At 38.3% G+C, this 25,823-nt stretch overlaps 2 protein-coding genes across 10 annotated transcripts in view; both read left to right on the top strand.

The window, feature by feature from the left end:
• Positions 1-5,519, top strand: part of akt1 (v-akt murine thymoma viral oncogene homolog 1) — a 29,317-nt gene extending 23,798 nt beyond the window's left edge. Inside the window, exons 11-14 of the mRNA XM_056768619.1 lie at positions 3,370-3,584; positions 3,772-3,859; positions 4,101-4,203; positions 4,600-5,519. Coding sequence (XP_056624597.1) covers positions 3,370-3,584; positions 3,772-3,859; positions 4,101-4,203; positions 4,600-4,679 — 486 coding nt within the window. The 3' untranslated portion in view covers positions 4,680-5,519. The remainder of the gene's footprint in view (positions 1-3,369; positions 3,585-3,771; positions 3,860-4,100; positions 4,204-4,599) is intronic.
• Positions 5,520-8,183: 2,664 nt separating this feature from the next.
• Positions 8,184-25,543, top strand: cep170ba (centrosomal protein 170Ba). Of its 9 annotated transcripts, none has more exons than XM_056768616.1 (19): positions 8,184-8,472; positions 9,547-9,680; positions 12,350-12,439; positions 12,558-12,638; positions 12,972-13,028; positions 13,197-13,314; positions 16,655-16,768; positions 17,620-18,087; positions 18,159-18,988; positions 19,184-19,333; positions 19,599-19,719; positions 19,834-21,333; positions 22,003-22,135; positions 22,224-22,350; positions 23,735-23,854; positions 24,027-24,115; positions 24,245-24,338; positions 24,710-24,761; positions 24,942-25,543. In XM_056768616.1, the coding sequence occupies exons 2-19, from the start codon at positions 9,576-9,578 to the stop codon at positions 25,136-25,138; spliced, it is 4,446 nt and encodes a 1,481-aa protein (XP_056624594.1). In that variant the 5' UTR covers positions 8,184-8,472; positions 9,547-9,575; the 3' UTR covers positions 25,139-25,543. The 9 variants fall into 9 exon arrangements, with proteins under 9 accessions (XP_056624594.1, XP_056624595.1, XP_056624593.1 ...); XM_056768615.1 differs by having other exon boundaries at positions 8,186-8,472; positions 16,655-16,729; positions 21,901-22,135; XM_056768610.1 differs by having other exon boundaries at positions 8,187-8,472; positions 21,901-22,135.
• The last annotated feature ends 280 nt before the right edge of the window (positions 25,544-25,823 follow it).

Raw genomic sequence — 25,823 nt, 5'->3', positions numbered from 1 at the left:
ACTATTGTTTACTATTAGTCTTTTAAAACTAAACTATTGTTTACTATTAGTCTATTAAAACTATTGTTTACTATTAGTCTATTAAAACTATTGTTTACTATTAGTCTTTTAAAACTAAACTGTTGTTTACTATTAGTCTATTAAATCTAAACTATTGTTTACTATTAGTCTTTTAAAACTAAACTATTGTTTACTATTAGTCTTTTAAAACTAAACTATTGTTTACTATTAGTCTATTAAAACTATTGTTTACTATTAGTCTATTAAAACTATTGTTTACTATTAGTCTATTAAAACTAAACTATTGTTTACTATTAGTCTTTTAAAACTAAACTATTGTTTACTATTAGTCTTTTAAAACTAAACTATTGTTTACTATTAGTCTATTAAAACTATTGTTTACTATTAGTCTATTAAAACTATTGTTTACTATTAGTCTTTTAAAACTAAACTATTGTTTACTATTAGTCTATTAAATCTAAACTATTGTTTACTATTAGTCTATTAAAACTAAACTATTGTTTACTATTAGTCTTTTAAAACTAAACTATTGTTTACTATTAGTCTTTTAAAACTAAACTGTTGTTTACTATTAGTCTATTAAATCTAAACTATTGTTTACTATTAGTCTTTTAAAACTAAACTATTGTTTACTATTAGTCTTTTAAAACTAAACTATTGTTTACTATTAGTCTTTTAAAACTGAACTATTGTTTATTATTAGTCTATAGAAGAGAGGAAAAAAAGAGAAGTGAGATGCTAATTAATACAGTAATTAGTTACACAATGTGATGGAGGAGAGGAGCCAGATGACCTCTGAATGCACTTTTATTTGATCCTTGATGACGTCATCATCAGCAACTTTAGAAAACCAGTGATGGACTGATGGTGTACAGTGTGACCATGTGCAGGTGTGACAGGTGTCAGTACAGAGTTAAACGAGGGGGCTGTGTGTGTGTGTTCAGACTGAGGAATGTTTTTGGAGAAGCACTGGCCGTGTTGACACAGTTGCGGGCTCGTTGTTTTTAGCCAACCGTTTAGGAATTTGCTGGGAAAGAGGCTTGGCAAAGCTGCCGGAAACATGAGCTACTGCAGCGTTCAGCAGCTGCCCCTCACCGAGCATCCCTCTGCCCTCTTGTGGGGGGCTGTGTGCATGTGTGTATAACCACTTCGCTGTATTTTAGATAACAAATTTGTACCTTAAAGTGAGCAAAACCTGACAACTCTGAGGAAAAACATCCCATTTTCACATTTTACATTTTTAATCCCATCTTTTGATCCTTTCAAACTGAGCTGTTTCTTTAAGTGCTTGATGTGAGAACTCTCAAGCGAGAAGGCCGTGTCACCTGTCTCTCTCTCACCCGTCCCGGCGGTTTGAGTGCAGTCCTCATGTTGACATGACAACACGGTCCGGGCGCGAGAGACTTCAGGGGCTGTTGCCATAGAGACGTGTGGCCTCTCTGGAGTCGGGCCCAGGCAGTGTTACAGGTTGTTCCGCTGTAAACAATGACCTTGTTGTGTGTGTGCAGCTCTGGAATGCTGAACGTCTGGAAGTCCAGAGAAAGAGAGAGAGAGAGGGTGAACGAGTGAGAAAAGAGAAATAAGGGAGCGGCTGGGAAAAAGAGAGAGGTGGGGGGGTATGAGAATGTAAAAGAGGGATAGAGGTGAAAGCGTTTTACACTTGGAAAAATGGGCTTGACGTTTTATTTCTTCCAGGCATCAGCTGACAGAATTGATGTGATGACATGAATCACAAATGCATAAACATGTTCCGTTTTGTGGCCCCCTGAATCTGAAATTTGAAGAGTATGGAGGTGTGAAATGAATGTAGATTATAGATGTAAACTCATCTGGATTTGAGTAAATGTGATGAGAAATGTTTGAGATTATATGGAGACTTTTGATTGCAGACTTGACAAATCTGAGCTCAGTTTGACAAGTCGTCGACATCTCTTCTCTAACTCTAATGACAGACACATGTCTGACTCTTTCTCAGGAGAGATTTCTAAGACGCAGATGACACATTTCCATTCGCTCTCCATTTAGTCTCATTGATTTCTAGAAGAAATATTTGAGATACTAAAGAGATCTCATATGTGATTTTTCTGTCTTAATTGGCTAAAGCTTTCTGTTCATGAAAGAGTGTCAATGTGCACATTCACGCGAGCACCGAACCCTCTGGAACATCTGACATCTCTGTTCCTGATGCCCCAGCCAGGGCTCCGGTGTAACCGTACGCCCGCCTCGGGTCTGCTTACGTGGGTGAGGGCTCAGCTTTGGCTCCTCCGTTCCTGGCAGCTTCACAGCTGTGCTGTTCTTCTGCATATATGGGGCAGCTGCAAACCCAGCTGTCTCACTCTCGGCGAGCCACACGACAGCAGCTCTGGAAATAGACAGCGGTCGGTAATTCAAGCAGTTCAGAGGCATCGCCTTTCCACTGAGAGCACGGACTGAGTCATTCTGACCCGGGGCCCTGTTCCACTAACACACACACACACCAGCAACAAACACACTGTGTCCACCCGACCGTCAGGGTCACATACACACGTCAGGTGTTACGTACACAAACGTTTTTGGTTCTCCGTCATCTAAAGAAGCTTTGAGTGTAAAACTTGTGCTTGAATAATCTTGAGCCTTTTTAAAAAAGAAAGAAGTAAGAAAACCTGTGCACCAAGCATGTCACAAGCATGTTTCTTCTGATTGTGATTTTAAATATTTCTTGTCATTATTTGTTTTATGTGCATTGTTTTGGCAATGTTATAAATAAACAATCACGCCAGTAAAGCACCTTTCATTTAAAAAATAATTTCGAGAGAGAGAGAGCGTGAGAGAGAGTAAGAGAGACGACTTCGATATTCTTACATACTGTATGAAAAAAACTAAAACAGTTATGAAAACTTAAATTTTTATAAACATTCCGACAACATAAGATATAGATTTACCAATGTAAGAAGGAAATGCTATTTTAACGTTACTGCGAGAACAACTTTGAGGGAACGTTTAAAGCACGATCCCTGTACCTACACGCAACACTATTTTCAGCACATTTTTGATACAAAAGGAGAATAACAGTGGTGTGAAGTGGTGTGTTTGAATTCATGACATTCATTTCTCCGTCGGTCCATAGTTAAATCTAATTAACCTCTCAGCTGCTCGAGTACTTATTTTAGGAATCACTTCATCTCACTTCACATGTTAGTTCAGTTCAGTCATGTTATCATGATGTTGAACATTTTAATCCTTGATGATGTAGCCGACCCTGTTTACTTTATTAATACGCTTTACATGTCTGGAGGTTTTTATAACTGAGCACTTTAAAGAAATGTTTAGTGAACTTTCAGACTTATGATGCATCATGTGTGTCCGCAGGTGCTGGAAGACAACGATTACGGCCGCGCGGTGGACTGGTGGGGTTTGGGCGTGGTGATGTATGAGATGATGTGCGGACGACTGCCCTTCTATAACCAGGATCACGAGCGCTTGTTTGAGCTCATCCTCATGGAAGACATCCGCTTTCCTCGCACTCTCGCTCCGGAGGCCAAATCTCTCCTGTCCGGCCTGCTCAAGAAAGACCCGAAGCAGCGGTCAGTCTGGAATAGCGCAGTGCTCATACTGTATCCCCCGCTCGACTACTGCTGACAAAACTTGATTTAAAATTCATTCCAAACATGGCCATAAGAATTACACTTTCTATAAGGTTTTACATCCGTTTAAATGATAATTGACTCAATTATGACAATAACTTGGTGCAAAACTGTGTGTTGGTTGTAGGTTAGGTGGCGGCCCTGAAGACGCTAAAGAGATTATGCAGCACAAGTTCTTCACAGGAATAGTGTGGCAGGACGTTTATGAAAAGAAGGTGCAATTATTCCCTTTCAGACATCATCACTTTTGGCCATTACTGTATATGATGACAAAGAGACAGTTTAAACACCACACAATGATTCAGATGACATGTTTGGTAAAGAGTATTTTTAGGTTGTGTGGGGATAAAAGATGGTTTCTGTTGTGAAAAAAATAATGAATAAATGTCCTTCCTCTGTTTTAATAGGTTACATCAGTTTTTGTTAACAGTCTCTCTCTCTCTCTCTCTCTCCCAGTTGATTCCTCCGTTTAAACCGCAGGTGACCTCAGAAACGGACACCAGATATTTTGATGAAGAGTTCACAGGACAGACCATCACCATCACACCACCTGGAACAGGTTGTCACAGTCTCATCCAGAGGACTGACCAGCTGTCTCCTCTTGCAGTCTGGAAATGACTCAAATGTTTTGAGAATATTTATTCAAGTGTCATCTTCTGAACTGAATAAATCTTCTCAATCAGGCTTTTTATTTACTGTCATATGGTTCATGTCTAGAATGACCTGAAGACTTTCACCGAAAGTCCAGTGTAAATTGATGCTGTTATCAAATTCGTTCATTCATTTTGTAAATTTAAAAAAGAAGTTATGATTAATAAGTGACTTTAAATATGGCTCTTGGGGATCTTTTTTTGCTTTGCTGGAAAGTGCCCATCGTAATTTCGTCATATATAAATGTTACATTCTGCAGATGTTCGCTCAACTTAACTCATGCATGATTGTTTTTTGTTGACAGGTAACAATATGGAGGCGTCTGACAGCGAGAGGAGACCACATTTCCCACAATTCTCTTACTCTGCTAGTGGAATGGCCTGAAACATTACATCATGTGCCTCTTGTACGCCTCCTTCATCCCTCATCAGACACTTTAGATGGAAGTTGCTCATTTCAATGTAAAACCAAGAGCACAGAAACAGCTCATATACGCAGACTGATTTACCGGTTTGTTTTTCACATGTCATTTGGTTCGACTTTCTGTGGCCTTATGTGTTATCAATGTTCTTCTGAGGATGTGAGAGGGAACACTATAACATTTCCAGTCTACCAATCAAAATCATTAGTAGTAATATAGATTGAAAATGCATTATGTATCGCTTCTTTTATCTGCCATGATACCCTTCTGAATATTGAAATGGAATAGCTAATTTAATGCCAAATCCCATTTTTATCCTTTTATAAAACAACATGTGAATTGACTGATTGAAGCCTATCAAATGTTGTGTAAATGTGTAATTGTATGTTTCTGTACCCCTAAAGTACTTATGGCCTAAATGTCCCTTGCTTTAGTAAATATTTGCATTGAATGTGCAATACTGTATGAAAGGAAATGTAGATAAATTAGTGTTGTAATTATTCACATAAATAATGACTGAATTCCCCCCAAAAACAACAACAAAAATAACAACACATCTGTCGGTCAGATGTGTTGTATCTTTCACCCAACGGTCAAGATAAACATTGAAACATTTCCATGTCCAAGAAATAATAGAAAGAAGTATCGTTTCTTTTGTTGAAACAATAAGAAGTTGATTCTCTTTGTATTTACTGTACTATTTTTTGTATTGTGGCAAATACAAACCCTGTCACCCACACGTTGTAATCATAATCATTTAAAAATCTGATTCAAAACTAGGCAAAATAAATGATTTAATATTATTTTCCTTGTAACGCTGAGGCCAGGGGTTTAAATCCCAGGGAATTCATGTTTATTAAAACCATCTTAAATGAAGTGTTAGTGGCCTGGATAAAAGCTTGAATGTGACCTGAATGTGTTTTCATGGGATTCACACATTGATTCTGTATTAATTCATTTCATTTCTCAATCTCATTATCCTTATTTGTTGTTTTTGCTTCTCAGTGAGGTTTTTTTAAACGTTCAAAAAGGGGAGTTACAGGAGAACATAAACATCGCAGTTTTTTTTTAAATTACTTTATTTTTTATTATTTATACATTAACAGCTAGAAATGATGTAATTCACTGTGCAGTATAAACTTTTCTTTTACCCAGATCATGCTGATACATTTGTACATTTGATCTGATGACTCTTTTGACTGTTATTTAATAACACATTTCTACTCATGAAATTGTTTTAAGGCATCCATTATGACCACAAAAATGCATTTCTTTGGTCATTTTTTATATTGTCAACACACATACGTTGGTCATTGTACATGAATGAATGTAAACCATGCTCTCCCTTATTTTTATATACTGCACCTTATTTTATATGCAAACATATTTTTCAGTCTGATGTTTCATACAATTTATGCTCTTTCATACTGTCATCTTTTTAAATGGGGAAATATTTGTAATTTTTTAATCCTCAGTTTTTCCCTGTAGTCTTTTTTAACACAAACAAAAGAACATCAGCTTTAGGACAAATAATATAAAGTTTGTATACACTGTTTAGCTTTTTGTGGTTTAGATTTTTCCACTGAATTGATTATAATTAAAATGTTGGCTAAAAATTAAAACCTTTGTGTGTGTATTAATATATATTAAGCATACTGTACATTAATATACATTTTTGTGTGATTTTACTACTGCAAAACTCACTGTGGTCGGTTACAAGTTAAAAAATCTCTGTGATACTTACACATGACTCTGTCAGCTCAAGTCTATAGAAATGTTTAAAGTAGCCGAACAAATATATATATATTTTTCTGTAAATCATTTACAAATTTAAAAGCACGTCTCTGCTCAATAAGTGATTTAATGTGAGATCACATCATGTCCATAACAAAAGTAAAATATACATCTCAACATTGAATTTGTTTGGTAAAAAGCCAAGAGGTGATGACTTGTAACTGTGATGTTTATGTTATGCTGCTGGTTTACAGTGCAGCCTGCGCAGTCGGTCAGATGTGTTGTAGTTTTTCTCTTCTGGTCTGCAGCAGATGGTTGATTCTGCGGGACAGATGTTGCTTACAAACCCTCACAGCTGGACGGTATGCATGACACCACCCAAAGGAAACTTTACACCTGACAGCATGCAGAATTGCAAACAATTCACCCACAGTTCAATAGAAAACAAAGTCTCAGCTTTTCTTCTCTCTGTATCATCTGATACACAAAGATACGGTTGTTTCTTTCTGCTTTCTCAACTTGAATATGATAAATCATTAATCTGTTTTCACAAACATTATATTACATTTAATCATTAAGCAGATAAAATGGGAATACAAAAGCAACTTGTTTACGCTCAAGTTTGACATCGAAGGCATTTGGGCCTGTAGTTCTTTTTCATGAGTTATATACAGAAAAAGTCTTTTCTTTGTTAGTTTTCGCATCTGTAGCAGTTTCTGCACCCAGTGTTGACTATTATATCAGATATCAGACTTTTATAAAAGTCTTTTTACTGTATTCGCTGATTTGATAATGTGTTGTGGTGTTTTTTTTTGACTTAATATGATGTGATGCTTCACAATTGTCCTAATAAGTTTATTTCACAATTTTTCTAAAATAGAATGTGATTTTTTGTGGTGCGTTTGTAAAAGCTGTTGTGTAAAAAAGTGGGAAAGCAGAGTTTAACTACGAGATTAATGAACAGTAGTTTGTGCGTGTGTGTGTGTGTGTATCTGGATTCCACACAAAAGATGTTGCTCTTCTTTTGTTTTTCATTTTATTACTTTACATACCCATTATTACTGATTTTACACAACTATAATCAGATTTTTTAACTTTGTTGTGTTGCGCAGTGTTGAGTTTATGGAAAGTTCAACAGCTCATGCGCTTCCTTTAGTTTACAGCGCCATCTGATGGGGAACATGAGAAACGCACAAAGATTATATTGGGCATTTCACACATTTTAACAAAAAGTTGACTTATTAAAAAAGTTTTAAAGTATATATTTTCTTTTTAATTCATTGAATATAATAATGTTGTGTGTTACAGCCTATCCTGTCTGGTTTTCCAAAAACATATGCTGTATCTGCAATTCTCTGCAAGTTTTGACAGAATATCACACACTAGATAACTTCATTCTGAGGGATCTGATGTTAAATCAATTTTACTAGTCGTTCTGGTTAAAACAAGTTGTTGAACGTTATCTAACGAATGGAAGCCTGAACATACCATATAATCCTGCTGGAATAATGCCCAAATCATACAACATAAACATAAAGTAATTTTGTAATATTTTTAGAGTGAACAGCTGATGGTTAATAATGATGTTTGTGATTGAAAGGGATGCATCAACTCATCTTTTACATGCTGCATTCAAGTCAAATGTCAGATGCGTCTGTCTTTTACTATGCAATGCAGTCATTAAAAGTGCTTTGTGTTGATGTTGTTTAGTTCAGTAATTTTAAGTGTTTTGTGTTGATCTTGTTTTTCTGGCTTGAGTTTCAGGCTGAGGCGGCTCTGACGTCACCGGAGGACCGGCCTGACAGACTTTCACACACAGGCGGATTAACGCGAATTAAAGTCTCTCTCCACCGGGACTAACAGCCCATAAACCGGGATACGTGATTTCTGACCTGGGATTCCCTCGAGCAGCCGTTTAAAACCGTGTCCGCGTTTCTCAAAGCTCGCGTGGATGTTCGGGAATAAACTCTGCTCTCATTTCCGGTTGAGCCGGAGACGTCCGGGACACTTTTCACCTTTAAGGTGTGTGTTTACCTGCCCGTATTCCCGTCACAGCTTCAGAACGCACGGATGTCGAGATTATAAATGACAAAATTGCGTTGATTTGGCGACATTGTGTGAGTCGTGTCGTTTACGTGATCAATGGTTTTGATGCGTTTGGAGTCGCGCGACGGGACGCTGTGAGGTGACAGCTCGAGCGCACTTTAAAGTTTGTCTAATGTGTGTTTTTTCTGTTTTAAAGTGTCTCGTGTGTGATTTAAAGTGTGTTTTTGCTGTTCCGTCGTGATGTTTTTTGTGTTGTCGTGTTGCAATTGTGTCACAGGAGGCGTCGAAGTTTGATTCTCGCCCGTATGAATGATTGAATTTACCTCAGGAACATCAGGACGTGTTATGTGAAGTTTAGTTTATGATTAAATCGTGATATTTACGAGGTTAGTTTTAGATGTGACTTTGTTTAATTTAACCTGTAGCGTCTGTTTTGTGCTGTAGTGTGAAAGTTTCTCTCAGGTGAGTTTTGAGGAAAAGCTTTAACATTTCAAAGTGTCGCTTCGTTTTTCGAGGCCCTGGACTTGTGACGGTCAAGTGTTTCAAGTGTCTAGACGTTTTTATTTCGGTTTGTTGATTTTGGTACAGAACTGATGTCATGTCTGGTTTATACATTCACATTGACACTGTTTTCAGCTGTTACATAGCGGGTTATTTGTATTATTTACTACAGAAGTATCTTACTTATTATATTGTAAAGGAAATATGCTTTAAATAGATTTTCATGTTATGTTCTTGTTGCTTCGGTGGATTTTGTACACTGATTAACTTTGGTTGTGACTCAGTGATATGTCTCTGTCTTCTTTTCTATTGTTGTCTGTGACTTTTAGACCCCCACTATCACTTTATGTTTGGGGAAAGTGTATTTTTTTGCATTAATGTGCGGTGTGACTTTCACTTGTAAAGAACAAATATTTAATGCGATTTCTCATTTAAAAGTCCTAAACTCTAAACAGTGGCTGTAAAAGTACTATATTTGGTTTTCTTATGTAGTTTTGTTTTACATAAATGTTCAGATCTCTGATCGTGTTCCTCTCATATCTCATGCAGCATGTTGATGGAGTTTTGATGGTGTGAAGATGAGCGTGACATCATGGTTCCTCGTGAGCAGCTCCGGCACACGCCACCGCTTGCCACGGGAGATGATCTTTGTTGGCCGAGAAGACTGTGAACTGATGCTACAGGTGAACCTTACACACACACACACACACACACACACACACACACACACACACACACACACACACACATATGTGTTGAAATGAATAATGCCCCAAAACAACATAATCGGCTGAGGTTTGTTTATTTATACAGCTCTTTGCTGTCTCCACGTCAGCAGTTTGAAGTTTTGGTCAGCTTTAGTGACATCACAGCTAATGCTTTACATTGATCTCACATTTAGCGCTGACCTCTGACACAGGGAACACAGATAACTAAGGGCTACACAGGTCACTACACTGCAATGAACGATCACGATATGGTCAAATATTAGATAAATAATATCTTTATCACTTGTCTTTTTGAAAGATAAAGACAACAACGTTCTGTCCTTTTTTGTTTCAGTCTGTCTTTAAACACACTCAAAGCAAACGTGTTTCCAGAATGTGACGCACGCGAGTCAGGAAAACTCAGATTAAGTCTCTGTTGGGTTGTCTCTGTGTCCCTCCCTCTGCATTTTTCTGTCTCTTGTTGCGCTGACACCAGAATGCTGCTTTTTCAAACTGTTTATATGTTTCTCTTCATCTGTGGTTAGTTGAGAACGGCTAACTCACCACAACAGTAAAATGCTCCGTCCTAGGTATTCATGCATGCTGACGGCATCCAAACCTCAAACTCTCCCTCCTGCCACATGATCGCTCATAAACCAAGATTCATGAGGGTATTTCTGGCACATATTCTGCCAGACACGGACTCTGGCTAACGTTCAGTAGCATTTTTTAAAAACGCTTTTTAAGCGTGACATTTGATAGGTTTAAAATGACAGAACAATAGGTATTGTGTTGAACATGAATGCAATATTGTGACAGTGTGTGGTTTCAGATGTTAGTGGATCCTCTTCATTGTTAATGTGCTGAACTGCATGTGTGCTTACTCTGCTGAAATACCTGTGTGAAACTCATTTTATAGATCCACTTAAAGTAACCTTGACACCAGGAGTCACTGAATATTTAACGGTTAAGGCCATTGCACATTGAGTCCGAAATTTCCGCACGTAAAAAAATAAATACGACCTCATGTTGTGTCAATCACATTTACACTGTCTCCAATATTTTCATCCGTCATGAAAAAATTCGGACTTGATTCAATTTTCTGCCTTTTTTGCATCCGTAGCAAGCATTTTGAGAGGCGTTTTACAATTCAGAGACACTGTACAAACGAGCGCCAAATACAAAAACCGCATAGAAAATATTGGATTGTATATGCAAGACCTTTAGTCTGGAACCACCTTTCAAAAGTTATGTGTTTAATGCAGCGTCATTCACACTTGAAGAGTTTTCATCCAAATAGTGAATTGAATGTGCATGTAAATTGATGTCAATCAAAGTGAACAAATGAAACCAGAGGAAAATAAGCAGAAAGAATGCCAGAGACACAATGCAGCCTCAGTGTGTGTGGTGACCTCAGCTCAGAAGAATTACTCTTGATCACTAATGAGGCTGGAAATGAATGTGCTCAGTTCTCTATGAAGCGTAAGCAATGTCGACTGTGATGTACTGTGTAATCGGACCTTCCTGTGGCCATATATAAATGTTTATCTAAGTTTACGGATAAGTCTCTCCATGGAGAAGACGCTGTTGTGGAAACATCTGAAGCGTTTTTATACCCGCCCCTCACACTGATTAATTTGTTTAGCCATACTGTTTTGTCCTCTGGATGAAACCTGCAGACGGATCAATGGTCCAATCTCTTCCACTGTCAATATCTGTGCAGACGTTTTAGATTAAAGGGATACTTCACCAAAAATTCTGTCATCATTTACTCACCTTCGAGTTGTTCCAAATCTGTATAAATATCTTTGTTGTGATGAACACAGAAATATATTTGGAAGAATGCTTATAACCAGATAGATTTTTACCATCATAGTAAGAAGAAATACTTTTATATTTTTTGTTCTGTTTAACACAAAGACATTTTATTTATTAACACTATGGAGTCAATTGGGGGCAAAATCTGTCTACGCATTCTTCCAAATATCTTCCTCTGTGTTCGTCAGAACAAATTAATTTATACTGATTTGGAACAACTCGAAGGTGAAGGTTAAGTATCTTTTTAAAGATTGTTTTCTTTCATTATACGTATATCAGATTTGCTTGCACATATGGCTTTCACAATATTAAATAATCGTCTCATCGCAATTGTTTGACATAATCACAATTATTTCAGAGAATGGCAATCATTGTGAATTCTTATAAAGCAAGGGTGATTCATGATCTGCACTCACCTTTACATTCAAATGACATATCTACAACATTTGAGTTGTATCAGATTTGTATTTCTTTGTGTTGATTTGTTTTGATAGTGTTTTCAGTCTTGCTGCACCTACACAGCAAGACGACACCATCCTCATATCTCAGAGTGCTCAAAACAGGCTTTACGGTTAAAGTCACTCTATAGTAAATATGATTATTTACAAAACTTTACAACATTTCTAAAGGATATTTGTTCTTAGTTGAATAAATTAATTATTGTTTAAACTTCAAAGCCTTAAAACAGACAATTAATCCCCATAATCGCAATTACTTAATAGACAATTAAATTAATAGGCAAATTACTTAATCGTGACAGCACATTTATTTTATGATAAAGCTTTGCTGTGTTGCTAAGTTTCTTCTTGTTCTTTGTACCTTCACAGTCTCGCAGTGTGGACAAACAGCACGCTGTCATCAACTATGACGTGTCCATGGATGAACATTTGGTCAAAGACTTGGGCAGTCTCAACGGGGTGAGTTTACCATAGCTTACGAGTTGTACGTTTTATTTGTGTACTATTTTCAATTGAGGAGCTCAGTGAAGCTTATGTTCTTTAAAAAAAACAAAAAACATTTAATTTGTGTCCACAGACCTTTGTGAATGACCTTCGTATCCCCGATCAAACATACATCAGCCTGAAGCTCTCTGATGTCATTCGCTTTGGATATGATATCCTTCCTCAAACCAGAATGAACCTGAATGTATCTGCAGTGTTAATCCTTTGTGCCTTGTGTCAGGGTTTTTAATCACATTCGTATACCCAGCACCCTTGAATCCTCCCTGAAAAAACAATATTCAAGCAGAAATTATAGTGTGATGGTGACCAGAAAAGCAGCTTTCTTGTTTAGAGGACAGATTTGTTCAGAGCTGCTGTTGTGCGGGACAGTGTTGTATCAGCTCATTAGAAATGACAGTACAAGCAATTTTAAAGTTGTTGATCTGAAGTTTTGTCTTGCTGTTGTATCGTTCATCTGCTACATTATTGTTCTTGACTTTGTGCACATTCACATATATACATTCTGGAGAGAAGCCAACACAAAGTGCCAGAGGAAGCCCTCAAGGTAAATTGTGACACTGCGTCTACACCCGATGCGCCCGGCGTGTTCTTAATGTGTTTGTCGTATTGCGTTGCGCCGCATCCAGTGTGTACAAAATTTGAATATTATGTTTTTTAAAACATGGACAGGACCTCTGGCATGCCGTCATAATTTCTGCTTTCTTGATTTTAGCATGAAAAATACACAAGTCAGCTACAGCTGAGTCAAGAGACGCCTGAACCCAAGAAACGCACCCATACAGATGAAAGACATGTTAAGCCAGACAAAACTGAACGGAAAAACATCACGGGTAACACAAACCCTTCATCCTCTTGTCTTTATAAAATCCTTTATCAAAGTTGACCCTGTTTGTGTTAATACACAGTCCTAGTAAACAATTCACCAGAGCGTTGCTATTATATAACAAAAAATTCCTTTATGAGAATGTATTAAGAACTGACAGTCCTTTTCAATCCCTTCATCTGTCTGTTATCAGATTATAGGACTAAAATACAGCTTCTGTATCACATCTACTGTATTTGCATAATGAATTGTGATTGGTTGGTTTGAATCTGTTTAATCATCTGTGGTCGCTGTTCATCCATTCATCATCACATTGGCCGTTCATCCATTCCAAGAACGCAAAGAACGGACTTGTGTTCTCGTGGTGATGTTCTCGGATGGACATGCCGCAGTGACTTATGGTACTTTAAGCGGGTTCGGTATGCGCAAGTCTGCATTCAATGCATCCTTGATATCAAGAACACATCGAGGTGCTTTCATGCCTTGTGTTCTTGAGTGTTGGAACCAGCAGGATAGAGATTGATGACTTTGAGCAAGAACACAAGACCGCTGAAGAACACATAATAAGAAACAGAACTTGTGTGTTTCACATATTTGAACCATCTCTGAAGAGAATAAAACCTAAACTAACTCGACCACTGTTCTACTGCTGCGCTCTCGTTTCCTTCAGGAAATGCAAATGTAGTTTGAATATTGCTAATGTTGGCAATGACCTCACCGGCTATTTGTTAGCATGATGGTGAAATCATCCGTCACTGTTACGTTGTACTTTGCTCTTTGACAGTTGATTTGTTTTGGGACCAGGAAACCTTTAATCTGATTAATATCCCTGCAGGTGACTGCAGTGTTCAAACATGCGGCATGATGCGGATTACTGCACAGGTTTAACCCAAACTACTGTCAAACTTGCTTACAAGCTCATCTGTTGGATTTATTCATGTGGACAAGAATGCTAAAATAAGACAGTTTGATCTGTTTTTTTTATTTTGTATAGTTTAATGCAAGTTATTATTGCTCATACTTGAAGTTAGTTGAGTTTTTTTTTAAGGATGTGAAAATCTGATTGTTCACAGCAATAAAACTAAAGGAGTGTCCTGATGTGAAGTTCTGCTCACTGAGTAAGGACACTTAGAGACGTGTTTGTTTAGTGCTCCTACACAGGAATAGTGTTGCTCATGGAAAAAACGAGACTTTCCATCGCTGCTTGAACTGGAAGATCTGAATCATTCAATCATAACAGAGTTCTGGCTGTAGTCTCCACCGTGTTTGGAGTGAACTTTCTATTCAAGGAAAGCTATTGGGATAAATGCAGTTTAATTATAAACCACTAGCGTGTTTTGACTCGTAGGTCATGATACTTCTTTTTTTAAATCCTCATCCATAAATTGAGGGTGGAAGTCGGTCATAATGGGAGAGAAGTTTATTTACAGAATATTAGCTTTAACACTTACAGTAAGTGTTTTATATTCACTGGTGAAAATCATTGTGCTAGTTGTCACTATCTGTATCTTCCGGTTTTTTGTTGCCTGGTCCTGCCCAGCTGACTCATGGGATTAAATCACGTTTATACACTGTCACGCTTTTAGATGAATCTTTCCTTTTTAGTATCTATCAAACATTTCACTACATCTCTGATGTACAATAAGTTAACAATCTCACCAAAATCCCAAATGTATGTTTTCTTTATGTTGTTGTCTAGAAATGGTATTTATTTGCTTTGTGTGTGTTTGAAGGCGCTCCGGTTTGCTTTGACCTTCCTGTCCGGTCTGGGTGTTGGCTGTGAGATGTCAGTGTGTTCTCATACAGAGATTGCATATTATCGGCACCCATACTCGCTTGCGTCCTTAAGTGGGTCAACATAAATGGCATGGATTAACATTTTTAGAAGTAAACTGGATTAGTGACCCTGTTAAACTTTGGTTGTTGGAACGTTTGAAATATTGAGCTATTTTGGCCTCTAGTTGTGTCTTGTTATAACTGTTTGTTAATATTACCATCACAACAGCTTCCATGCTGTGGCATGTCTGTTATCACTGACAGACAGCATTAATACACAGCTGACAGTTTAGGGTGGAGTTCAGACTGTCTTCTTTCCTATGGGCTACAAGCCAGACACACAGAGAGAGAAACAGTTTAAATGTACAGTAAGATGTTGAACTTGCTACCCATGCAGAAGGTATTAAATAGAAGTTAACGCTCAAGCATGCATGCATGCATGCACGCTCAAGCATGCAGAAATGTGCTGCTTTTATTTGTGTTAGAGAAAAAATATGAATCGGTTAATTAAGATTTTTAAGTGTCTAAATGATTGTTTTAGCAGTGGTACCAGTACTCAAGGTAGATTCATTTTTGGTCATGTGTTACTGATGTCATTGCAGTAGGTGGAGTTAGGTCTGTTTGAACAGTTCTGAGTAGTTACATCACATCCTCGTTTGGTACATGCAAACCAGGGTTGCCAGATCTGTGTAAATTAAAACCAGCACAATGACTTAAATTTTATTTACTAATCTTTGAAAACGTTTCTGTTCATTGAAATTAAAAATAAAATATTGACCTAAAAATGATTGGAAAAACTTAACGAAAGGAAAAATGTAATTGTTGCCTCAAAAATAAAGTTTAAGGGACTAACATTATAATAATAAGCTAAAACAAAAATATTTAATCTTATATAGCAACATAAAAAAATTATACAATGACAAAAGCATATAACAAAATTGCTAATACTGTAAGTAAAATTAACATAAAAACGAAAAATCTAAAAATAGAAGCTAATTAAAATAAGTAAAACTAAAATCAAAACTAAAATAACTCTGAACCCGACACAAAACTCAACCATTACCTAAAATAAATATTTTAAAGTCATACATTTATTGTACAGTGACTGTTTTACGTTTCGATCTCTTGAACATTTCTGCATACACTGTAAAATTTTTACAAATTTCAGCTGCTTTAAATTTTTAAGTAAAATAAATAAGCTTGGAGACAATTGAATTTAATTATATTAAATTGACATAAAAAGTCAGTTCAATATAATTATAAGTTTAATTGACTAGTTGATTTAACTTCAGATTATGAATTAATACATCCAACCTTTAACCACAGAATAAGAACAACATGCGAAAGTTACAAATAACTAAATTCCACTTAAAAAGTGTGAACCTGGCAGCGCTAACGAAGATGTCACTGGGTTTACTTGCGTTACATCATATTAAAATTAAACGCAACAGACAAAGTCAGTCTTTTGTGGTTGTCAACATTATTTATGCTATAAATTCTTTATGTACAGATTAACATGTGTTTAACCCAAAATAATGAATTACCAAACTCTCTGTTCTCTCACGTGACAGATCCGTCCATCTCCAGACCCACTCCTCTATACGGTCAGCCGTCCTGGTGGGGCGATGATGATGAAGATATTAAAGGTCAGCGGCGTGACCCAAACGGTCATGAGCATCACTCAGGTCTGAAACCCTAAACCCCAACTGTCTACTGCTCTCATGTCTTATTAAACACCAAACTTCAAAAAATATCTCAGACTTTATGAAACCCAAACCTTTTTTTGCTGTTTCAGAATCAAATATTTGATACAAAGTCAAACATTGTTTTTTGTAAGTGTGTGCACAGGAAACGCAACTCTTTTCAGATGACAATGTGTAGCAATCGAGCTCTCATGTTGCGAGAACAGCCGGTGGAATTCAGTACTTAACTTCACATTGGCATGAGCTTTAAAACATGTTTGAGTGGCCTGCCTTGTGATAGATTAACAGCCGGCTTAGCCAAAAGCCTCATGTGAAGGTCATTGTGTTTTTTCTCTCAAGTCTCAAAGTTTTAAGAGAGATTAAGAGTGACCATAGCAACGTTTCATTTCAGTTATTTCAGGTTTTCGTTGCTTTGGTTACGTACATTTGATGGCTTAGTGTTACATTTAACATAGATTAAATTTACAATTTTACATACATCTGTATGTCTGTATTTCGATACTTTTTGTGAATTTATTGTTCAGTCTTTAGACAATGTTGTTTCCATTTGTAATGTGTATTTCTAAATCACTTTACATTTCCAGTGTAAACGTGATAAAGAAACAAACAAACTACAATGAATTTTTTTGTTTGTTTTTATTGCATCACTGAAAAGACAATGATAATTTTCTTCATCAGAAGGGTCTGCGATCATCATGGTTACAACAGGGCATTCACGAAACATATGCACTAGTCCACTAGGGGTCAATACACACACTAAAAGTCTGCAGTACACTAAGTTGGCTGACTTCTTAAACTGTTTTGTCATGTGTTTCTGTCTTTGCCTATTATAGAAAACCAAAAAGAAGGCTTCGGATGTGATGTGAATACGTCTCCAGAAGAACTTCAAGATGGACAAGGAAAGTCTATTTATTCTTACCGGAAGGAACCAAGCTACTTTGAGATCCCTACAAAGGAAATCCAGTCAAAGCCCGAAACTGAAGCTCTGGAAGTTCAGGAGATACCCACAAAAGACACAGACAATAAAGCCCCTCCCACACCGCCAGTGGTGCAGGGCCATGCCTCCTTCACCATCGAGTTTGATCAGCAAACCCCTGGAAAGATGAAAATCAAAGACCATGTCTCAAAGCTCTCCGTCCGTCAGCGCAAAAATCCTGGCAAGGAGTCAATAGCCACGCTTCCCGAAGTGATGTCGGTGGAAAACAGAGTTTCCGATTGGTTGGTGCAGAGTGATAAGAGCATGCTGGGTAATCAAGATGTCCAGTCTGTGTCAGAGGACCACTACAACAAGACTTTCAAAGGTAAAAGATCACAGTGAAACATTTGTGTATCCAGAAAACAGTCTTTGCTTAAATCTTTTTGTCATTTCTAGATGAGCTGGAAGGACCAGGAGAAACAAATCTTTCAGGGACTCGTAGGATTGTCCCCCCACATTCTGCCAACCCTCCGGAGGAACACGATTACCCTGATAACTACACTCCAGAGTCCAAAAGCCAAGAGAAACAAGACCCTCAGCAAGCTTTTGTGATCGAGTTTTGTGATGATAGTCAACGAAAAAAACGTTCACAGTCGTTCACCAATAACATATCGTCTCCTGACTTTCAATCTGTTATTAAAAACAAGTTAGATAAACGTAAAGGCACAAACACATCTACTGGTTATAATCCACCTACTCAACAGTTCACCATTCCTCTCAAAGGCTCTGATGGCTCTCAGAGGGCTGGATCCCTCCGACGAGAGAAGAGTGAAATCCGGATGAGCTCTACTAATTTTTCCTCCCGCTCGACAGGAAAACCTTTCGGAAGCGTTGGCCGCAGATCTACACTAGCGCAGGACTTTGCAAATGAGTTGAAGAGAATTTCAAAAACAGCTTCTGCCTCTACGTGCAACCACAACTCTAGTGAGTCGAATCTTAACGCCACATCAGCGAACGGTGATTCCCCATTGACGAATCGAAGTCTTCCTACCACATCTCATTCAAATTATCATTACCTGAATCAGAGCCTTTCAACATCGCTTAACCAACCATCAACTCCTCCAAAGACTTCATCGGTACACATGGAGGACGACAGTATAGATGTCAAAGCTGGGGGTCCAAAGCAGCAGGAGGAGGAAGACAGTTTAAGCGATGCTGGAACCTACACCATTGAAGCAGAGGGGCCTGACAAAGACATTGTGGAGGCACGAAGCATGATCGATCAGGTAAAAACCCATCAGTTCTGCTTGGTTAACTTCTGATTCCTAATGTTTAGGTGGTTGGTAACTCAAAGTGAAATTTGGCTCAAATCAAATTTAAAATGCTTTGACTGTTCATCTGGTCAAAAATCATAATTCGACTTCCAGCAGATTGTATAGATATAAAGCCCTCAGTATTGACAGATGCTTTATCATTAACAGGTGTTTGGTGTTGCCGACAGCAGCCAAACCTCAACATTTAAACCTATAGCTGGTCACACCGAGGGCAATCATAGTCTTCTCAATGAGAATAGCTCAAGCCCAAAACTGGGCCAGACAGACCATAATGACACAGCCAAGAGTCCTGTACAGGTAACCTCTCACCTAAATAAACTTACTGGCTTAGGGTGATGGGCAACAATCAGTCAATCTGTCAATCAAAGGCTCACACTACTCTCTCTCTCTGGGATCTGTCTTGGGTTTGATTGTTGTCGTCTGTGTCTTTTGGTTCTTTTCTGATTTTGATAGGTGATCTGATTCTTATTGAAATTGAGATCTTTCTTTGTTGATACACAATTGTTTTTTTTTCAATTCAACGTTCAGTTTGTTTATTTAATTGGATTCATCTTCTGTACAGATACAGTCGATGAGGTCATTGACACCTGGAGGCACTAGGTGGGTTTCTCGCTGGGCTAGTTTGGCCGACAGCTATACAGATTCTGATCCTGCATCAACACAGGTTGATCTTACCACCAGAGGTATGGATAACAATTTTCATTATTTTGCTAATGTTCCCATTTTAAAGTATTTGCTCGCACGTTCTGTTTTTTTTAACTGATAATGATTTTTTTCTTGTATGTACGTCCACCAAGTTATGCCTAACCGAAGCACTGAAGTTATCCAATTTACCAGAGGCAGACGGGTTCTCCCTCCGGTTCCTTCGGACAAGTTTGAGACTCCTCCGCCCGCAATACTTGTCCAGTCTGACTCTTTCATGACTGAGAGGACTTCAGAAGTTCAAAAGCAAAGGTGGGATCCCCAAAGACTGAGTGTCCAAGATGATGTAGACCCGGACAGCCTGAGTGATGGCAGTAAGTCTGATGATGGTTCTGTGGTTGAGCAGTACGAATACAGTCCTCTCAGAACTGGAGGGAAACGCTCTTATAAGACCTTAGCAAATGAAGATGAGGCAACCAAAGACCAAGATTCATCTCCTAAATTCTCTACAGCTACTGTCACAAGACAGAATGCCAAGCTCAGCAAGAACATCCTTTCACCACCCAACATTGATGATCAAAGCAAGGTGCCATCTGATGGGACAGAAAATTCAATTTCACTTTTCAGACAGGAAAGTTACACCAAAGAAAGACCCAGTAATGACATCCCGTTATCCAGATTGCCTCATATATCTAGTCAAGCTTCTATTAACGAAGGAGAGACCTTAGAAGCTTTTAAAGGTGTGACTGGTCAAGACACTCAGTCTTACCTCAAAGACACTGAAGACGTTCTAGCTGTCCTGGAAGCCAAGTTTATGGAGCAGCGACAAGGAGTTAATGTTCGCACCAATCCTGAGGATTCTCCATCTGAGGAATCAGATGTAGACACCTCTAGTACAGTCAGTGGAAAAAACGCTTACAATTCTGTGCCCAGGAAACCAGTGGTCCTCCGAGGACTCTTAAGAGACAAATCAGCCCCAAAGACATCTGAAGACTCCTTGTCTAAAAAGAACCAGTCCAGTGTGAAAGACGACAGCGATAAAGCAGATCCGAGCAAGCGTTTTCAGCTTCGTCGAAACCTCACTTCTTTAGACATCGGACTAGGTCATCAAAGTTCCCCAGCACCACTCAGGTCTGATACAGTCTCGGATCAAGAATCAAGTTCCTTACCCTACAAAAATTACGCTGTTCCCTTTCAAAGGGAGAACTTGAGCAATTCCAAAAGCAAAGTAAGCCAAGCCCTAGCTCGCTCTAACAGCCTCTCTGCTCCGAGACCCACACGAGCTTCGGTGCTCCGCCGTGCACGTTTGGGTGAAGCCTCCGACAATGAAGGTACAGAAACCGACCGCATGTCTCAGAACTCAGACAGCAACCCTTCTGCCAACAAAGTCACCCTAGAGAACAAAAAGCTTTCACGACTGGACATCTTAGCATTACCCAGAAAAAGGACGGGCTCTTTTGCTACACCCAGTGACACGGAGTCATCCGCTGGTCGAACAGGCTTTTCAAACCGGAGTACAGAGTCGAGTAACACTGTACGGAAAGCTTCAGTTCCAGATCCCAAAGCTCTTATCCGGAAGACTTCGGCACCTCCAAACCGACAACCCATCGTCCGTGGACGTTCCAGTAGTGCCAAATACGCAAGCAGCACTGCCAGTGAGTATGACATGGCGGACAATTATATTTGATTACGTTGATGATTTTCTGATCATTTGTCACTATGAGCTAATGCAAAAAGTTGCAAACAATATTTTAATTGATGGTTTTGAATTTGCACCCATTTGCCAAGCTTTCAAATCTTAATCCAGTTTTACTTTCGGTATCTCTTGTTGACCATTGACTGTAGTCATTGACTCCGTGTTGAGTGTCCTGTCTGTGTCACCTGACTGGGCCAATGACTGCGTTTAACTAACAAAAAGCCATATATTTGGCCAACTTTAATGTTACTTATATTTTGGCCACACTTTATTTTGACAGTTCACTTTGTTGTTCCCAACTGCTAAGTTACTTATGGTTTATATAACGTCTAAAGTGGACTATCGAAATAAGGCGTTACCTACATAAAACATTTGGCTGGTTGAAAAGTAGCTCATGAATGGGTTTTTCGGTGTCTTTCTCATTTCTCTCTTTCTCTCTGTCTTTCCGTTCCTACTTTTTTGTTTCTCTTCCATCCTCTGATGACACGGTGTACCAAACTCCTCATTCCTGATCACCTGGGCCAAGGCTCCAGGAGACGTCAGAAGGGTTCAGACTACGCCTCCACCTCGGAGGACGAGTACGAGTCTAACCATAGCACCCCTAAACACAAACGCTCCCATCATTCAGGGGCCCAGCAGAACCCCAAAATCCATCCGCCAGGTCCGGTGCGAGCGGTACCCAGGCAGAGAGACTCTGAGGGTGAGGGACACGAGAGCGATGCCTTCCATAACTGGACGTCTCACAGCGCTGAGATCGCCAGGTGAGAAATTACAACAAATGTTTCTAGACAGTCTTGTTTTTTTATTTGGGTTTTAGCCTATTAAAGGAACTCTGTTTTTTTTTGTTAGGTTGAGTCAGGACCTAGCTAAAGATTTGGCCATTCTGGCTCGAGAGATTCATGATGTCGCTGGAGACACTGAATCTCAGAATGCCCCTGTGGAGACAATGGCACCTGCAATATCTGCCCATGAAGAGGTATTTCACTGGTCATGCTCTTATCCAAGTTAAAGCGTAAAATATGAAAATGTACTGCTAATATACTAACCCTCAGCCATTGAAGATGTAGGAGTCATTATTTCTTCAGTTGAGTTTAAGTTATATGGATATTTTTGTAGGAAAATCAGTTGGTCTTGGCAAGAAACTGACTGTTATTTACAAGATCATAACCAATAATCATCAAGGAGTTTAGCCAATAATCTTCTTTACTGGACTGAGGGTATAAAAACAAATATTTTAAACTCATTTTTGATTTGCTGCTTATGAACAAGTTAGCATTTCCTAATTTAGTATTGTACAAGCTGAGGATTCTCAGGAAACCACTGAAACTTCATGGTCTGATATAAAACATGAAATTCGGTAACACAAAAAAATATTTTAATAAAGATACTTGTGTTCTCTACCTTGGACAAAAAATTATTTTGTAAAAGGAACTAATTATTTATTTATTTTATTGCTTTTTCTAATGAAATTCTCATAGCCGTAATATGTCCCAGTTTTTCTGAGTGAATTATATGTTGTAATTTAAACAGAGTAAAATTTTAATAATGTGTAAAAACAATTGGACGTTCAACTAGATGTTCTCACATTACGAAAATGACAAAAACGATCACAAACACATAAACGAAGGAGTACATGTCAGTGCCTCTCCATATTAAACTGGTTAAATGCATCTGGGGGCGGGGCTCAGTGATGGGTCTATTATCAAGTATTCAGCCAGACCATGGTATGAACACGTACACTCACCTAAAGGATTATTAGGAACACCTGTTCAATTTCTCATTAATGCAATTTTGATGGTGGTGTAATGGTGTGGGGATGTTTTCTTGGCACACTTTAGGCCCCTTAGTGCCAATTGGGCATCGTTTAAATGCCACGGCCTACCTGAGCATTGTTTCTGACCATGTCCATCCCTTTATGACCACCATGTACCCATCCTCTGATGGCTACTTCCAGCAGGACAATGCACCATGTCACAAATCTCCAATCATTTCAAATTGGTTTCTTGAACATGACAATGAGTTCACTGTACTAAAATGGCCCCCACAGTCACCAGATCTCAACCCAATAGAACATCTTTGGAGATTTGTGGGATGCAAGAAGCTCCCGTTCCACCACATCCCAAAGATGCTCTACTGCAAGATGCTTTCCTATCAATATGGGTCAACATTTCTAAAGAATGCTTTCAGCACCTTGTTGAATCAATGCCACATTACTGAATTATGGCAGTTCTGAAGGTGAAAGGGGTTCAAACACAGTATTAGTATGGTGTTCCTAATAATCCTTTAGGTGAGTGTATAAAGATCTTCTTTCTGTATATCATTCATTGTCATAAACACTGCGCTGTTTGTTTGGTTTTCAGTTGCGGCATCAGATTCCTGAAACCATTCTGAATTTCCCTAAAGAATCTTCAGGTTCTGTGTTGAGTGACGAGGCTGTTAGAAATCAAGACCTCAGACAGCAGAGTTTGAGACAAGATGAGGTTGAAATGCTGAATCTCATTCTTTGGTTGATATTTAAAGTTGTATATTGTTATTTGATGTGCAATGTCGGGTTGAGCTCGGAGTATTTGAGTTGAGGGATGGGTCACGGTGGTCCTAACTCTTCTCTAATGTGACACATGTGTAATGCTTAGGATTTTTTTCTTCTGTCAGGTTTCGTTGAGTGATGTCATGTTAAATCCAGTGACACAGGTTTCACTCGCTATTCGAGAGAACACAGAGGAACTAACAGAAAAAATCAAGTAAGGCTTGTTTTTCACATCTTCAGGTTTAGTTCTTGACCCTGCTGTCCATCGTGTTTTTCATGGCTGTTTCCTATAGTTTCTGTATGCACAGTAATGTGCAGGTGTCTCACTGTGTATTTCTCGCAGGGCTTTGTTTCATGATAAGACGGATATTTTGGAAGAGATCGATGCGAGAGTGAATGCTGCTGATGACTCACCGCCATTTAAAACCCCAAACAAGGTCTGTTACTATCACCCCACTGATACACACTCCTTTATTTCATATGCATTAAAGACTAATACATTTGGTCAGTTATGAAGTAGATGTTAATGTGAACTTCCAACATTAGTGAAGAACTTGCTGAATGACATTTACTTGTAAAGAGAGCCATGATCATTTTTTTATTGATTGTATGTTTATGTTTTGATACGGAGGGTGAAAATGATATTTATAAAGTATTTACAGGTTTGGATGTTGAATCAGTTTCTGTGAAATGAGGTGTTTTATCAGTGAATATCAAATATATGTTAGAAATGAAAAGGACCGGAGTGTGTGATCATGTACAGGAGACACAAGTATGCTTTTTGAAATCCATATTCTCTCTCTTTTAGGAAGTTGCATCAATTCTGAAAGAGCTCAGACGAGTTCAGAGACAGCTGGAAGGTCAGTGGATTGTTGTTAACCTTTGGCTCTCAGGATGCCATAACTTCACGTTTTCATCCTTTTGACCAGAACTCATCTAACATTTATTGTTCACTCATACTGTAGTCTGCTCTTTAATGAAAACTTATGTCCATTCTATGAATTTTGTGACTTTGTTAACTCTCTCCTGCTTCTCCTCAGTCATCAACACGATCATGGATCCACGAGGGAACCCAGATCTCAGCAAGACATTCCCTACAGCCCTGTCTTCTCCAGCTGTTGTCCGGAGCTCCAGATCCTCATTGAGAGACTTGAGATCCTCTCAGCGGGGCGGTGGACCCACACCGAGCGCTCGACGCACGTTTATAAGCTCAGACAGAAACGGTTCCGTAGTATGACAGCTGCTGAAATCATCACTAGTCACTTTGTTGTTGATTTAAAGCTTTTGGCACATAAATGTAAATCTGCATCGACACTTTTATCAAATAAAACTTGGCTCAACTGATCGTTGGTTGTGCCGCACTCTGCATTATCTTTTGGGAAAGAATGACATGAACTGTTTGCACATTTGGTCTTGATCACACAGACCTCAACCCGTGTGACATCACACAGCGTCATGAAATCTCGTACAGGCATTTTCAATATATGTTATGACTGTAAATATACTGTTATTGATTAAAAAAAGGTTTTGTATTGTTGATATGAATATATGGTTAATTAACATGATTATTTAAATATCTGTCTTGTGACTATGAGGTATTTGTATATGTTCAGAATCATTAAAGAATTATTCAAACTTAAAATGTACTCTATTGTTTTCAATACGAAGACGCTGTAAACGTTGTGTTATGGCTATTTAAAGGTTCTTTATTGTCATGATTGTGTTTAGTTAAATTATATCCAAAGCATTATACAGAAAATAAGTAATGACGACAAGTAATATACAATATCACCATAACACCAAACAATAACGTGATGTTAAATGAATGTGCTGCATAACATGTAAAATATGAAAAATGCAAATAAAGTAAATTACATTTTTATTTGGAGAAATTAATATGAAATGTTTGCATGAAAATTATA

Source organism: Triplophysa dalaica, chromosome 15, assembly GCF_015846415.1.
Source record: "Triplophysa dalaica isolate WHDGS20190420 chromosome 15, ASM1584641v1, whole genome shotgun sequence".
NCBI classification, from domain to species: domain Eukaryota; kingdom Metazoa; phylum Chordata; class Actinopteri; order Cypriniformes; family Nemacheilidae; genus Triplophysa; species Triplophysa dalaica.
The sequence above is the reverse complement of the archived record's forward strand: the minus strand, read 5'-3'. Positions and strand labels throughout refer to the sequence as shown.

What these genes read in the sequence shown, in the direction of transcription:
- cep170ba (XM_056768610.1), top strand. Translation starts at nt 9,576, where the DNA reads ATGAGCGTGACATCATGGTTCCTCGTGAGCAGCTCCGGCACACGCCAC. An exon ending in ACTGTGAACTGATGCTACAG is followed by an intron (nt 9,681 to 12,349) that starts GTGAACCTTACA and finishes GTACCTTCACAG; the next exon opens with TCTCGCAGTGTGGACAAACA. An exon ending in CAATATCTGCCCATGAAGAG is followed by an intron (nt 22,351 to 23,734) that starts GTATTTCACTGG and finishes TTTGGTTTTCAG; the next exon opens with TTGCGGCATCAGATTCCTGA.